The sequence below is a fragment of the Grus americana genome, chromosome 8 (assembly GCF_028858705.1).
Source record: "Grus americana isolate bGruAme1 chromosome 8, bGruAme1.mat, whole genome shotgun sequence".
Taxonomy (NCBI): domain Eukaryota; kingdom Metazoa; phylum Chordata; class Aves; order Gruiformes; family Gruidae; genus Grus; species Grus americana.
Window position 1 is genome coordinate 12,945,770 of NC_072859.1, and position 16,976 is coordinate 12,962,745.

At 40.0% G+C, this 16,976-nt stretch overlaps 1 protein-coding gene across 7 annotated transcripts in view; it reads right to left on the reverse strand.

The window, feature by feature from the left end:
* NTNG1 (netrin G1) overlaps nt 1-16,976 on the reverse strand; it is a 158,552-nt gene that overhangs the window by 48,199 nt on the left and 93,377 nt on the right. For all 7 annotated transcript variants that reach the window (XM_054833880.1, XM_054833881.1, XM_054833882.1 and 4 more), the window contains exons 4-5: nt 12,028-12,200; nt 1,660-1,686 (exon numbers count right to left, since the gene is read on the reverse strand). In XM_054833880.1, coding sequence (XP_054689855.1) covers nt 1,660-1,686; nt 12,028-12,200 — 200 coding nt within the window. The remainder of the gene's footprint in view (nt 1-1,659; nt 1,687-12,027; nt 12,201-16,976) is intronic.

The following is a 16,976-nucleotide window of genomic DNA, read 5'->3' on the forward strand; positions in this document are numbered from 1 at the left end:
CTGTACTAATCACTCCAGAGTAAAATACAAAGAGGTCAACAATGCATCCTTTCAGGTCACCATTGTGTAAAAGGTATTTGAGTTTCCCTATTAAGTTTTCAAAGGCCAACATCTGCTGATGCTCAGAAATGGTAGATGTGGTGACGAAGGCTGTATGGAGTGTGAAGTGAAAACACAACCATATTGTCCATGCAACACAGTACTAAGAAACTATAGCACAACCAGACTTCAAAGAGCTATTTTCCCATTCATCCCATTTCTGTTATTAGTGGCAGGAATATTCCTGAGAACAGTGACGTAAACTTCTCTTTCATTTAGTTCATCTTCTTTGGTTATAAAATACATGTATAAACACAAGGTTTTGAAAATAGCGTATCACTGTGCATCTGTAGTCATGCAAACGCCAAAGGAGATACTACAGTGGGAAAATGATGTTATTAAGATTGAAGGCTTTCATTTGCATGTTACTGTCATTGATGCTGTTTCACTATTTAAAGCTGCAAAACAGATGCCCTGGCATTCAGCTGTTAACGCTGCTCTCATCTGCAAGAAGGCTAGTTTTGATGGCATTTAACTTGCCATCTAGAGCTTAACAAATCAGCACCATTCCTGAGCTGAAGTAGACCTAGCTGACTTATAAATTGACAGACCTGACCCCGCATCGTAAGAAGCGAGGCAGTTTTACCTAAATTATTAGAAGCTTTTCAGTTGGCTATCAGGTACGGCAAATTGCATTTTACTACTGTGATGTTTTATCATTGTGATAGTCCTGCATCACACAAGTTGTGCCTAAAGCCTCTGCAAAGCTGAGGCTGCGGGGAATGTTCTTTCAGTTAGCCGCAGCAGGATCCCGTTTCTAGCTGCCTGCTTTATTTGTAATCAGCTAACGCGTCACGACTGTGTACACTTCACAGCTATGGAACTCAGCTAGACTCACAGCTCAGCTACTGTGCACTTAGTCTCCTCAAGTGTTTTATTTCATTAATCATCTGTTTCACTGATATACCAGTTCTTTACATAATGGTGGTAGGGTTTTGTTATAGTTTGTGTAATATTTTGGTGCTTTAATTGCATATAGGAAAGCAGGTTTTTGTGAAGGAACACAATTCTGATTATTTTGTGGGGCAAAGCCCAGTTCAAAGGCCACTGGAGTTAATTCAAGATTCCAGAAGATACATTTCATTTGCTAAGCTATTTCATAAAAATGAAACCTCTTCCATTTATAAACTCTTCCATTTGCTCTTTGAATTTACACACACACGCACCCACATGAAAATTAATGGTCCTATACTTCTCTGTGATTAGCAAACACTCTTTTTTTTTTTTGTAAAGGTGCTCAACAACTATTTTCTGTAGAACATTGTCTTAATTCTCTGTGTAACACTCAGTTTTATAGCACTCAGTTTTTATGTGCTGATCAGAACTGATCAGAAAGTCTGCAGTTGAAGGCAGATGTGTTGTCAGTAGGGACATTCTCTCTGACCACGTAATACAGTTACGTGGTAATGCAACAGAGGAAGGCCAATACGTATACATACAGGCCCTGCACTATAGAGCGCATTTTTTAGAGAAACATTATCTGCAACAGAACGGGATGTTGGGAAATTAGATCCAAGAAGCTGAATGACAATGCAAAACAATACTGGTTTTATTACTTACTACCAATACTGGAAATACTGGGTATACCTGTAGAGAAAGAAAACACAAAAAAGTATAGTTAGCTGTTTGCTGTAGGTGGCTGAGCTATTATATCTATGAATCTGAAAACATTTTCTTCCAAATTTTCAGAATATTATATCAACACATAGTTAAACCAAGCAACTGCCAATGTGTACCCGGCCCTTTAGAAATGCAGAGTCTTAGATTTTTCAGTACGAGGCTGCAGGGACTACTAAAATGTATTGACAGATGGGTATTTCTGGGACCTACACCAGCTCTCTGAACTTCATGAATTTGTTCAGAACAGTTTTGTATTTCAACTAACCAGCCATTAGGTTTAATGGTCTAGATAAAAATATCAGTCATGCATGTATTATGCAGATCTAGGAGAATAATTTCACCAAGGGATAAAAGCATTGCTAACTGCTTTGGCCAGCTGCTTAAATCAGTTGATACCCTCTGTTGAATTAACTGTATATAGCTATTTTTTTCCTCTTTTACCTGATGGTTATCTAAATTAAGCTATGGAAAAGAAAGGTAATTGAGCGAAACAGTCCAATGCATTAGGTTGGTCATATTGACTAAACCTCTCATTGATTTTTTTTTTTTTCCCCCCCTTCCCCTGTTTTCGTTTCAATTCCTAAGCTGAATTAATGTAAGGAAACCATTCTGGAGGCAGGTGAGATTTACCAGAAGAGGTGGGGCTGCTGAGGAGTAAAACTCCTCTGCTGGATTAGCAACGCAGGATCTCATGTTGCATGATGCAGTCCCAACATGAAGCTTGTTGTCAGGTCTGCCCTGAAAGGTGTGTGGCACAAAAATATGGACATGGAATTTTTCCTGAAATGCCATTTTCTTTAGATTAAATGGTATTGCTAACGGTGCTATTGCTAATCTCTTGGGTTAAAGTCACAAATTGCAGATCTTTATTTAAATCCTGGATATTTGCATCGTCTTAGTTAAATACAGTTTGCCTTTTGTAAGTTTTATTGACTTTTGATGGTATGCATTTCACTGCAGAAATCTGTCTGTTTCTCCATTAAACATCTGCTATAGTTCGTTCAACATTTATCCTGAAGTTCCATCTTACTCTGAGATGGCATGGACCTCATTTGGCAATTAAGCAAACTGGAGCGAAGGAACGTCTTGGGGATAAATGATATTCACTGCAAGCAAGGTTGTAGAGTCAGGCTGGGAACGTTTCTAACTCGTGGCATGGCTAAGACAACGCTGAAGTAACTGTGTTTGCAGAATGGCAACCATGCACAGATCTTTTGTGTTTCACCATAACAGTCCTGGGGCACACATCAGCACTGCGGCTCTGGTTTCACATCCTATGGAAGCTGTGGTCTGGCAGAGCGCTGGGCACCACACTGGGCGCAGCACCTGCCGCTAACAGAGCCCCGCACTCAGATGTTGTTTGCAAACTTTATTTTTTCTACTTCTGCTGAGATTAACACGTATTTTCCAAAAATTTAGAATCATGAGGTATTAAAAGCTAAATAAAAATATCATAATAGAACAATGCTGTTATAGTTCTAAAAGTAAGAAAAAGTGCCTTTTTCAGTTAGAATGATGTAAGACAACTTCTATCCCTTTGTCTTAAATGTCAAAAAGGCAATCAATTTTCAAATAATTTTCCCTGAAATTTCAGTAACAGCTTGTTTACATTTTTGCAAGTCATCGTAGCTGTTTTAAATTAGCAGGATTCATTTTCCTTTATATACTGATGGAAATCGCACAAATATTAGATAAAATACAGATACTGCATTCTCACACTCACACTTCCACTGTGAAATGGTATTTGTATTTCCTCTGGGTATACTCCCCCGCCTCAAACCTCTTTCTCTCCTACACACACATAGAAATATCCTTTCCTTTCTCTCCTGAACAGATTGTAGCAAAAGGAGAGATTTTCCTACAAGTCTGCTCTCCTCATTTTACTGTATTTCAAAATTTTCAATGAATTCATAGTGATAAATGTTTCCTGGGCAGAGAATAATGAAAAAAAGATGCCTGCTACCCTGAAGGGCTCTGTATTGACCTTGCAAAGTTGTCTCGGGGTTCTGTTTGAAAAGTTTTTTATATTTGCGTACTGAGTTTCTGGGTTAGCGTGGTACCCTGTATCCAGCTTGAGTTTTGTAATACCAGGTATCGTCCCTGTGTGCGGTGACTGGCCTTGACAGCGCACTACTTTATGCCCTTTCTGCTAAAGAGAGTGAGAACGGCACATCTAAGTTTGTCTGGAAAATGCTGGTTATGTAGGGCCACGAAGCAGGATCTATTAACACTCTGTGAAAACCGCACATATGATGGGAAAATTATTCTTAGTAAGAGTGTTTTTGCGAGATCTGGAGCTACATATTGAGGCTAGCTCTTGAATTCAGCTGAGCTGTATTTGGTGCAAGTCCTTAGGTAACGAGGCACAGGAGGTGCGATTCTGCCTCCCCTTCGCTGCCAAAGTGGAGGCACGCGGGGGCCCGATCGCACGGCTCTGCCCGTGGCACCACCGCCGGGGACACCAACAGGTCCACTGCTGCCGGCCTTTGGATGGAAACCGGTACGTTATGTGACGTGGATCGTTTCCAGTCAGCCTGCTATTGAAATGTGTGAGTACTCTGCAGCAGGGAAATGGTGTGAACAGGTTCTAGAGAGAGATGAAGAAGCAGGCCTATTGCTTCTCTTGATGCACAACTCTATTCAGCTAGACGTAAAGAGTAAATAAAACCAAGTGACTGCATTTATGTATACTCAGTTGTTAAACCAAAGGAATGTTTAGTCTAAATTATCTTCTAGTTGAAATCACTGGGATGGTTATTAATGGTAATAGTTTTATAGCGAGGAAACAGCAAGTAAAGCATGCAAAGAAAGTTCAGGGGTAGCCACTGCCCCTGAAATGGCAGACACTGCAGAAGAAAGTCTCTAACACTATTTATTATTTTTTTACTTGACTTGAGGGTGGTGGTTTAGTATATTACATGTTCACTATAAGTGCATCTAAATATACATGCATTACTTGAGAGAAAAAAAATCTGGTGTTTTCCTTTCATAGGATCTTCCGCATCTGCCCTGTAATTTTCTCGTTTCCCCTTTTTCCAGAAATGGGTTGTTTTAGCTGTTAGCTACCATGGAGCTGACTGTTGAGAATGGAGAAAAAAGCAAATCAGATGCTAGCAAAGGAAGCAAGTTTTTGATTTCTTCTATAGTTTGTGTCAGCGTGAAATCCCTAACACAAAGGAACAGCATCCAGCTTTCGGTGAGAAGGGCCACGCTGCTGCTTCCAGTCTCAGGGCGGGTCATACCCTGCGGTCCCTCTCATCAGCTCCGTCGCCAACGCCTGTGTGTGCTTCCTGCCAGCAGCGCAATTAATGCAGCCAGGCTACGTCTCTTCCTGGGCAGGGGGTACGTGTGGGATGAAGAAATGATTCAGTCAGCTTGGTCTTGGCTACCACCTTTCCTACAGGCTTCTCTGCCTCTTCTCCATCACAAGTTGAACGTGCCCCTGCCGTATGACAGGGAGCCAGGGACAGGCTCCTGCTGCTATCAAAATGCTACACCCAGCTCGCTCACATTCAGGGAAAGAGCGTCACCAAGAGCTCAGTGAATTATCCAGGTGAGGTGAATACAGCCCAGAGACTGAGAAGTAAGACTGCCTCCTATGCAGGCATGGCAGGATACAGTAGTAAATAATGCCGTGCAGGTTTGGATTCGTATTAATTGCTGATCAAAGCTGTGCGAGAGCTTTTCTGACAAAAGAGACATCCTTGTAATTGCACTCTGCACCGCACATTTTAACTCTTAAGCAGGAGCAAAATATAGAGTTGTATTCCATAGCAAAGAGTCAGAGCAGGGCTGTTAATGCCACATTTGATCTTTTGCTAGAATATCTGTGCTGCAGCATGACAGGACTCCCTGCAGTGAGTCTTTTTTCCCTTTGCGACTCCTCCACTGAGGTATGATTGCAATATCAGATCCTCAGCATCAATTTCAGAAGTTCTGAATTCTCTAGTAATTTAAGCCCTGAGAAGCTGGAGGAACCTAGCATCTTGTAATCCCTCAAAGGGACTGATTGTTATGATCACAGGAGTAAACTTTCCGTGTATTGCCAAACCTGTATTCAGCCAAAGGACCATACACATTGAAAGACACAATTCTCAGGAAATTTTACGTGTGTTTCATTGCAAGAGTCCTAGAATTCCTGCTACTGTTAATTTTGTGGTTGCTTGCTCTGTAAAGATTGAAAATTTTTCACTTCCAGAAAAAGAACTGCTGAGATGAAGTTTGTTATTCTCCACCTCTCTCCCAATAAACGGGGCAGAGAAAATATTTAGTTATTGGTTTATTGGGTAACACCTTTTAAAATTTGGGTCTTTTCTCATGCTGTTTTACTGACTCCAAGCCAGTTTTAAAAACTGTCTGTCTAGGAAACTCCCAGTGAGATCAAATGATTTTATTTCAAGTAATCATAATTTATTGATAGAATATTAGATATTAGAAACATCAAAAAACCTGGAACTCAGACCATTTCTGGAACTTTGAGTATCTTATAACAGACACTTTGCCTTCCCATACTGCTGCTTAAGGATTAGAACCCTCTTTCATTGCTCCTCTTCACTGTGCATGGCAAAAATAGAATTGTTTGAAACCAGTTATGAATGGAAGCAATTCATTTCCCAGTAACAGATGTCACCATAACCAGCACAACCAACCAACTCAGCAGGGTCATGCAAAAGCATAGTGTGCTGAAGAATAATTTTTCAAGCCCCATTTTAAAAAAATACAGCATGTTATTTATAGCACACTGGCTTTTAGGTATGTACCTGCAATGTTTTGCTGGCCGTTGCTAGCTGGAAGGAAGTTAGTTCATCATTTGCAGGTTTTCCTGACACATCTGTTTTCCTGAATGCTCTTGATACACTACAGTTTTGCTCCCACCACCAAGTTTCCCAGCCTGACACAGCTTTTGTGCTACATCTTCCTGTGGCTTTGCATCTTCTGTAAGCTTCGTGAGCCAAAATTAATATGTAATATAAAACAGGAACAATAAGAGGCTTTTCTGTTCTTTAACTTATTACCGAATTCGTATCTTTCTTCCTTCTCTATGAAAGATGTTATCAAAATCATCAAGGAGCAACATTTTACTTCTTAAGCAGGAGTGTCCCATTCCTTCAAATCGAGATGATGTGGGTTCACCTCCTCTACCTCAGTCATGAAAGCAGACACTGGAAACTTCCTTCCAGTTGTTTGGGAGAGTAGGGCCCTTAGAATATGGGACACTATCTACTTTATGAGTCTGCTTTGCCAGGACAGCGGGATGTGTGATCTTTCCAGTTACAGGGGTACACGCTATTTACATTCCTGAATAGAAAGGCTGCCATCACACCACCTCTTGGCCAACTTCATTTACCCTGGTCCTTCAAGATGGTTTTGTGTCAGCAAATATTCATGGAGAAAACTACAAACACAGATGAGGGTAATCAGTGCAATACTTCAAGTGCCATATTTTTTGCCAGAAACTGTTTCTGTGGCAGCTGTGCTGCAGCGATGCCTCGTAAGTCTTTTCCCATTCAGGGAGGATTAAGGCTGTGCTGCTGAGAGAGGGGCTGTTCTATCAGAGGGGGACCCACGGCAGGAGAAATTCAGCAAACTGATTGAGACTATCTGCCTAACTGTTGATCGAAAAGAACCACCAATGTTCCCTGTGTTCTGGTCAATCCTTTTTTTTCACGTTGAACTGCGAATTAGGGAAGTCGTGTAAGAGCTGGGAGGCAGTTTTCAGTGAGTGTCAAGCACTTCTGGTACAGGTTATTGGCTGCGGAGGGACTGACAAAAAGCGAGCAGGCTTTGATGGATGGGAGCCCAACACAGTCTTAGGCAGCTCTGTCTGATGGAGCAAAGAACATAAGTGCCAAAGATGATCTAAAGAACGGGGGGAAGAAAAGGGCTAGTGCTGTCAGACACATACAACTGCTGAGGAGAAAAGCTATCTTGTAATACCAAGTACAGAGAAATTCAATAAGTTCACTTTGAGTGTCAAAACATATTGCAGAACAAACTATCCGTGGAATGTGGCAGCACAAGGGAATAAATGTAATCACAAAATAGTCAATAAAATAGAGTGAAAATATAAAATAAATGCTATGCGGGAGACAAATGTGGAAATATTGTTAGTGCCAGTAAACAGCAGAGCACTTGGTGTCTTTCACAAGCAAAGGAGGGAAAAAAACGTTTTGCGCTCTCCTGAAAAACTCATGTTGACTTGAAATGAGAAGGATACAGAAAACAGCTTTATATCAAGGTTTAGGCTATGACTGGAGTATAATTTAGAATGGTCTTGTATTTCATGAGCTGTAGTTTGAAAAGGTATAATAAAGTCTTATTGGTCACAGAAAAATGGCAGAAGCAGAACAATGGAAACAGCAGAAGTTCCAGTTGGGAAAGATTTGGAAATGGACATTAGGCTTTTTGTTGAATCTGAGCAAATTTCCCAAATTCAGAGAATCTCAAGAAAAAAGATCTTTTTATTTAGTGAAAAAAATTTCCGAGTGTTTCATTTATACAACTATTTTTAGCTGTACCTTATTTAAACACACTCATGTAAAAAAAACCTCAAATCCATTTAAAATTTAAAATATTTTGGTCTTCGATGGAAAAGACAGACTCCAGAAATTGGAGGAAGGAAGAGTATCAAAGGGACACTGTATTAGTGGATTATACCAAGTGTCTCCAGGGAATTAAAGTAAAATATTAAGGGAAGTTTAGGGTCAAACCAGAGAAGTTAATTCTATTAACATGTTCCAGAAACTGTTTACAGAATTCATGCCTGACTAGGGAGAGTATAATGCTAGGGCTGCATTACTGACCACATCATGGAGATGGTGACATAAATGCAATAAGGTAAGTGAAATTACATTGGCTGTGCAGAGTTTACACAATAACGCAAAATTTAACATGCTCCGACACATGCGGCATTAAATCAGGAAGTGACAAAAGAAATGAAGCTTTTACATACCATAAATGATTGCTGTTTGTAGCAAGTAATCAGACAACCCACAACAAGAGAAGCTGATTTAATTCTGAGTAGCACATAAGGCCCGACTGAAGAAGTAGTTATCAGAGAACCACTTCTGGACTGAAAGTCAACATACTTGTTGAGTAGGAAAAGGATAAAAAAAAAAAAAAAATCCACTGAAGTACTATTTAACTTTCAGAGAGTGAGCAGATAAAAATGAGAAAGTTCATTAAAAGAAAAATTAAAAGAACAGCTAAAAAAGATTTAATGCAAACAGCATGGAGGCAGGCTAGAGATAAAGTGTATGAGAGTCAGAATAATCACATATAACCCATCAATTTTATAGAAAAATTATAAACATCAACTCTCTTATAAACAAAAAAAAAAAACCCAACACCCAACCCAAAACAGCAGAAGGAAGATGATTTTGGAAAGATACCCTTCAAAAGCGTAAGTCATCTCAATGGAGAAAGATAGGGAAAAAAAGCCTAAAATTTATCAAGTTAAATATAAACCACAGTATTCTGAGAATAAACTTGCTGCAGACATAAAAGTTAATAATTCTTTCTTGTTAAAATAATCACACTAGAAGCAGGAGGCCTCCCAGCGAGATGTTTGGGTAGATAGGCAATCAAGGTATAAAAGTACCGAATACCAAATTAATTGTTTTCACTGATGTTCACAACAAAGAAGGTTAGAGAGATTCTCACAATCTGAGGAAGTTTCTCAATGTCTTTCATCATCTAAAGGTGTTTTAGATGTAAATAATATCTAACGATACAAATTGCCATAAGGTGATGTTCACCCAAAAAGTGTTTTAAAGGAACTCAAATATGACATTTCTGAACTAACTGCCATAACATATAACCTGTCACTTATGTCAGCCTTGATGCCAGAAGAAATGTTGTAACTAACTGTGGCACAGTCTTTAAAAAGGACTCAAGGGCTGGTCCCTGTAATAACAAAATATAAAGCAGACACATTGTTATGCCACTGTAAAAGATCCATGTTGTTCTCATGTCTAGAATATCGCGTGTAGTTTTAGCCTAACCAAATGAAAAAAATGACATCATAGATCCAGCAGAGAGGAAGAAAGCACAGATGACCAGAGATGTGCCAAGGTTTTATATATGATAAGATTAAATAGATTAAGATTCATCATTTGGATTGGAGGAGTGGACATGTCAAGTCTATATAATCGTAAATGGTATAAGGGATGTAAATAGGGATGCAGCATTCTCTGTTTCTTCCTACCTAAGGAGGTACGGGCTTAACCATACAAAAACAACAGAAGCAAACAAACGGAAATACCTTTCACTTATTGTGTCATTAAAATGGGAAATGTATTGCCATAAGATGTCACTGAGATCTCCTCTCAGCAGCTAGCAACCACTGTGGGTACGATGGAGGGTCCAGCTCAAAAAGCCAGTTTATTGCTGGCAACTGGGAAGGCAAAGATGAAATCCTTCATACTTCTTCCTGTTTGCCATAAATTCCTGCCGCTGCTCACTGCTGAAGTCAGAATTTGAGGGTAAGTGGAACATTTGTCAGCTCAAACAAGGTTATGTTTTCATGATGCTATCATAATAATAGTAGTAATAATAAAACCCAGAAAAGGCTACCTATTATTTGCAAAACATTTTGGTTTTTGATGGAAATGTATATCTGGTGGAATTCAATAATGATGAAAGTTGTTTTAACAAGCTGCGGGCATCCTTTCGGTGGGCGCTAATTCCACTGTTCCGTCTGGTGTGCGCTCAACTGATTGGAAATGAGAGAACTGACACAGAAAGCTGCATTTAGAAAGATCCCCGTTTTCATGTTCGGATGTATCTTGTCAGTAGTTTAGATGATTGCTGGGGTAGCAACTGCATTTTATATATATAAATGTATATATGTGCATACATGTATGTGCGTACATATATATATGAAATATATAGAAATAAAACCGACCTGGTAAATCTCACCATTTTTTCCGGACGTAGCTTTGAAGTATTAATTCTGTGAGCCACACTCTCACTTTTCATAACATGTGAAAAAGTGAATACTCTTACAAAATGTTTTTCCCCCGCTTTTTGGAAGTTCATTTTTTTTCCGCTCAGTAAGAATTTTATCATAATTTCATGCCCCCACACTTCACGGTTTGTTACTTGGTCTATTACTCTTACATTTAACCTGATAAGGTCCTGCTTCCTATGATATTCATTTCTGAGTTTTGATTCTTCACAGCTGCTGCTTTGAAGTCTTAGATAACATTCTGAGCATTGCACATTGCTCCTGGTTTTAAACTTTTCATTCAACTGCAGTACGTAGCTCTGTTTCTCCCAAATAACTTTTCAGTAAATTGTTATATTCTAATATTCTACAATGAATGTTTTCCTTTTAATCAGGGCATAACTGGGGACTCTTCTTAAAAGAAGCTGGTAACTTCTGTCAAAAGGTTTGGTGATTTATCCTCATCTTCTTCAATCCTTTCTTCAAAGGAATTTAAGTTTGTTACTCAGTTCAGGAGGATTCTGAATCATTGTGTATTTCATACATGCATGAAAGGAAGAACTGATACTCGTACTTGTCTTCGTGCCCTCTCTTTCAGCACCGTGGTTTTTTTGACCCAATCCTGTCCAGGACCAGGAAATGCAGCTGTCAGTAACTTCCTTTGGATAATACGAAAGTGTGCTGGAATAGTGAGTATGTGTGTTGTTGAATGGCTGTTAGCTGGAAACGAGGAGATAAAACCCCTCAGGTTTTGCCCTTGCCTTCCCCCTTCAACGCTTACGGTGACCTAAAAGACTGCACGCGAATCTGGACTGCAGATCAACATCAGGTAAAAACTTCCTTTACCTACCTTTAGATCTTTAGTTATTACCTGGAAAAATTTCATCTGAGATTTTTTTACACTTTTTTAAATGGATAAAAAATGAGCAATGACCTCATCTCACAGGTTGACCTGAGGCTGTTTGGATCTCGCAGCAATAAGGACGTTTGACTGGAGAGCTGAGGGCGCTATGGCTGGAGCAGTACTGCGTGTAGTCCCACTGGTTCCTCTCCTCTGTGGGTGCTTTTTACGTGAAGGGTCCTATTTTTTTTATTCCTTAGCCCTTTCTGTGCCATGTCCAGCCCTTTCTGTTAGTATCCATGGATACAAGTATGCAGTTCTCATGCAAGTTATTTACAACCATGTGAGAGCACAGATGATGTATACTTAAAATTACACTTGCAATTTGACGTCTTGTCCAATTATATGCACTGGACCGTAAAGAAACGACAAACTTTTGCCAGCATTAATCTTCCCTCAGAGTCACGATACAGGGCAGAATCCTAATAATGAAAAATCCTTATTATACAGAACTACTTACAGATATTAGCAGTGCCCTTAGGTATAGGCAGATAAGAACCAGGGCTCCACGGTCGGCCCTGGTAATTCTTCTTGCACTTTCCGCAGTCTGGGCCAGTTGTGTTATGCTCGCATTCACAAAGTAGTCTTTTGTTTTCTTCTTTACAGCCCGTAGCGTGAAGGTTGCACTTACACCTGTTTTTAAAAGGCAAAAATAAAGAAAATGGGATATTATTTAGAAGTGAGTTTAAGTTCAGATTAAGTCTTAGTAAAGCATGCCTTATGGCAACCACTCTGTTTCTGTGTGTGGTGCCTGTATTACTGTTTTAGCGTGCTTTACAAGACATCACTTAAACGCATGTTGTACTATCTTCAGCTTGCACAGGTCCAAAAGCAGTAATTTCACCAAGACTCCAAGATGCTGAGTCTTTTCTTGTCTTCACTAATGCAGCTCCACTGAGATCAACTAAATTATTCATAATTTTCACTACAGACAGGTTTATACTCTTGCAAAAATTCAAGAGTTAGTACTTCCAGGAACAAACCAAGTCCTCTGCTTATGTTCTTCAAGAGTCTGGCCCAAATTAAGATCCAAATTAGGCCCTGGGAGTCTGAGAAAACAGACTTCAATTAAATATCCTCTGCAATGCCACACTTGAGCAGAAGGGAAACTCACTATAACGGTGTTTTGCCATTCTTGTTCAGGAAAGGAAAATTTTTTTGCCTGCTTTAATTTGATATAGTCGTAGAAGCTGAAGGTCAGATGAAATATTTTGGTAGGCACATTTAGTTTTACTCAGGAAAGAACACCTAATCGAACCTTGTGACAAAATCATTAGTTAAACCAAATTCTGCATCTGGTCTTAGAACAATTCTGTTTTCCTTAAATTCCCCTCTTTCCCTGAAACTAGGACACTTACGGAATGGGAAGCTAGTTTCATAAACAGTAAGGTATTGCCACCTCTTTCCATCCCTTTCCAACAGATGTCAAAACCGGCTAAAATCTGTTTGTGTTTGGGGCTGGAGAGAAAAACCAGTATTTAACGACCCTGTCTGTTTGTTTTCCTAATGATTGTACATCCAGTGATTGAAAGGGTTCTCATGCGGGCATTTGTCACCTGTTCCATACAGTGACCAATAATTAGAGCAAAACAACACATGGAATGGCCAAGTGCAAATTAACAGCTGTCAAGCTGACTTCCATTTGGAAGGAATATGACCTGAAGCAACTGGCCACATACATATATATCCCCAGGGTAAAGCAAGCTTGCAGTTTTTATAAGTGGTGGCTGGAGAAAATCCACAAGAATCGGTAATACAGTAGGTAGTGGAGCATTCGCCTCTGTGCTAGAAATGAGGCAGATGCAACTGCTGTTAGTTGGGCAATGCTCATTCTAAAGAAAACCAGGTTCAGCACCTTTTAAATTGAAATTAACAAAATGTATTGAATATGCTAGACAAAATTCTTAGATGCCATACTTGCAATATGCACCTGAAGAAACAGACTGACCCTTCCTCCATTTTGCTTACGTGGGTGGACTCTGGCCTTCTCCATCTCCTGCTTCTATCCAGTCCTGTCCCATGCCTCTTCACATATATACGAAACATATGCATACATTTATATGCATGGCTGTATATATGCATACACAAACAATTCCCATAAATTCTCATACATATTCATTTCCTTTTATTTCCCACATTCCCTAAATCCACTGTGATCCACTTCTTCATAGGTTGCCTCCTCCTTTTCCTTATTTCCCAGGCAAGAGAACTTGGACAGCATGGAATAGCTCTGTTGCCTGTTCTGGTGCCCAGTTTTTTAATTTCTTGCCCACACAGTACAGAAATGGGCAGACTTTCTGCAGAAGGCATCTTCTGTGATTTTAGCCACCACGCTCCAACAGACAAAGGAAAACTACAGATTTCGGAGCTCTATGTTTATACCAGATACGGACAGGTTTTCACAAAAACAGCTAAACGCACTTTCTTGTGGAAGTATTTGAGGACCTTCTGTCAAATTCTAAACCTCTATTAACTGAGATTTAAAACAATCAGCCCTCATACAGGCATTCAGAACAAACACACCCAACAGACAACAGGGACGTCTTAGCGGCTTAGCTTCCTAGATGGAGGAATTGCTAAATGGCTCTTCCTCCTCTAAAATGGTAGAATAATCACAGGTTCATTCAATCAATGCCTCTCTGCAAATTAATTTATTTGGATGTTTTATATGTATTTTTAAAAGCCTTCCCAGCAGAATCCCCCAGAATGCGGCATCCTGCTTTACAAGAAAATTCCAAATAATACCATGTTTAAGAGAAAGGAGAGCAAACTCTCTACTCCCCTCACTTAAAAACCAAAACCATGCCAAAACCAACCCTCCCCCCCAGAAAAAGAAACCCAGCAATGAGGAGAGAGATGTAGCCTTCTAGGAGTATGATTTAAAGTGAAAGAGAGAAAACATCAAATTTAAACACTGAAAAAAAATAAAGGACTGATCTAAAACCTTTGTGGGCAGAGAACAGATAGTCAAAACCTAACATTAACAACTGAGCGGAAAAAGAGCTGACAATACAGAGTAATCCTAAAACCCCTCAGAATAATTCAAACTTAGCTGTGTACAATTTCCAAGGAGAAGAAGGTAAGGAACAAATGTGGTTGCTGTGGTTTTCTACAAGGCTAGCTAAAGAGCAAAGATCAAGGTAAAAAAATAAATTTATATTAAAAATGTCAAATGTAGAGTTAATGAGAGCTAGTCAAAGCGGGCACAAAAAGAAATGTTAAAAAAGAAAACCCAAACCACAAAAGGTCAGTCTGTGTGGCAAAAAAGATTACCTTTGCCTTCTTAGTGTACAGGCAACAAAAAAGTTGCATTTGGTTTATGATCGTTAGTGTTATACAAGTACGAAAAAATCTGTAGATTCATGAAACGTGAAGTGATTAAACTGGAGTTCTTGCTGGTGTCAGTAACTACACGTAGGGAGTAAAAGAGCAGAAGCATAAGCAGGAAAGAACGGTATTCAGAGGATTGAACCACAGAGGCTCTGATTCTCCTCTCACTTGCACCATTTTTTTGCTGAGGTGACTTCACAGATCTCAGAGAGATTAATCATGATTTCCGCAGCAAATCAAGGACGTAGCTGAATACTGAGTAAGTGTCAAATGCAGACAGTGCTAAAACTGAAAGATAACAAAAAGCATCTGTGGAAAACAAACTGAATATAAGTTGGAGGGTACCGTGTCTGGGGGAAAACAAGCCAATACCAAATTCCACGCTGTATGTGGAGAGATGTTTTTACTGAAACAGGGAAATACTATTTTGTATACTTCTGGGTTTTTAGGAAGACTGCACTAGGAATTGGGCAATCTGTCCCAGGGACCTCATCAGAGGGTAGGTATGGACAGTCTCAGAGACTTCTGCAAAGAAGAGAAATGCCTGTTGTGCCTGAGGGACAGAGGTAAATGTGCATAGCGGGGCTAAGAGACGACTAGAGTACAATAAAAAGCTAGTTCTATTTGCGGGATAAGCAGTAAGGAGAATTGAAATATTTAAGGTTACAGAAAGACGACTATTTAGGTAAAAGGACCATCCAGACGGACCATGGGAGAACCACTCTTGTGATGAGACATATCAGATCGTGAGCAGTGGGAAAACAAAGCAGCAGAGTCTGGACCTCAGGCATTTCAGAGAACTGCGAATCACCTGAGCACCACCGATCTGGTAGCTGACTTGAGCTCCAAGCAGATCACTGTCAGGATGTGGACATCAGCTTCCTATGGAAGACTGTCAAGCTCAGAGTCCTTCATCTGTCTCGTCTCTTTTTTATGGAGGATTACCTTTCTTTTCTGCTCCAGAGGTAAGGAAATATTTTGTTACCTTATGTTACTATCCATGATGACAAACTATTACTGAAAATCCTAGGTACCATTTGTAATTTCTTTAAACACTTGCTTTGAAAGGTGGTTCCTAGCTGTTACTGCTTAAAATCTGAGATAGTAACAAAAGGCTTCATTAGATTTACTCACAAAGCACATTAAACATAAAATTTCGTATAGCCCTTGTAGATGCTTCCATTAGAGGAATGTGGTCACTTTGGCTGCATGTGTAAGAATGAAGAAGTTCTGAAAAGCTAAAAAACCGCTACCATATCCTGAGTACTAAGTTTCAGATGACAATATCTCATGCTTATATAGTTCCTTGAAATCCAAAAAGTCAAAGTGTGTTACAAGGTATTACGTACACATGCCCAGAAATGCAGTTACTGGGTAGCGGTGGGTGGGTAGCAGCTGCTTGGTACGTCAGATGGGTTTGTGTGTGTACTGAGAAGGGGTGATTGAGGGAGCCGCAAGCAGAGCAGGTTTGAGAGTACTGGTTAAGGTACGGCAAATGTAGAGCGTATGCCACAGCCTTTGCACTGCACTGGCAAACAGCCTAAGGGTACAATCCCATGTAAGGATAAAGCAAACGTTAAGGGCAAAGTGCCGTTCTGAGATACAGCATCTGCTCGCCGTGAATGGATGGCATTGCTGAGCTCTAACGCTCTGCATGGCTTTACAAAGAATGTCTGCAGTCCGTGTATTTATGAATATCAACAACTCCACGAGCAATTAGGTTACGTATGGGGAGATGCAGGCCTTGAAACAGCTCTTTCTACCTGAAGGGAACAGTCGTCTGCCTGTTACAGCTGGTGACAGTTTTTCCAGACTTTTTTGTGTCGATCGTTGTGGGAGCAGCTCTGTCAGTGCTGAGCTTGTGAAAGCGAATGCCATGTCCCCACAACAGTTGTCTGCATTTGGAAACTTCCATCCTGATGTTTCCACAGCTCAGCTGATATCCATCGTTCCAGTTCAACCTGCGAGGACATTTCCTGCTAAGCAGCCTGGTTACAGCACACGCAAGAACACATTTCCCTCCAACGTGCAAATTCAATTTTGAATCGCTGGAGATTGATATTGCTGTCCAACGCTATA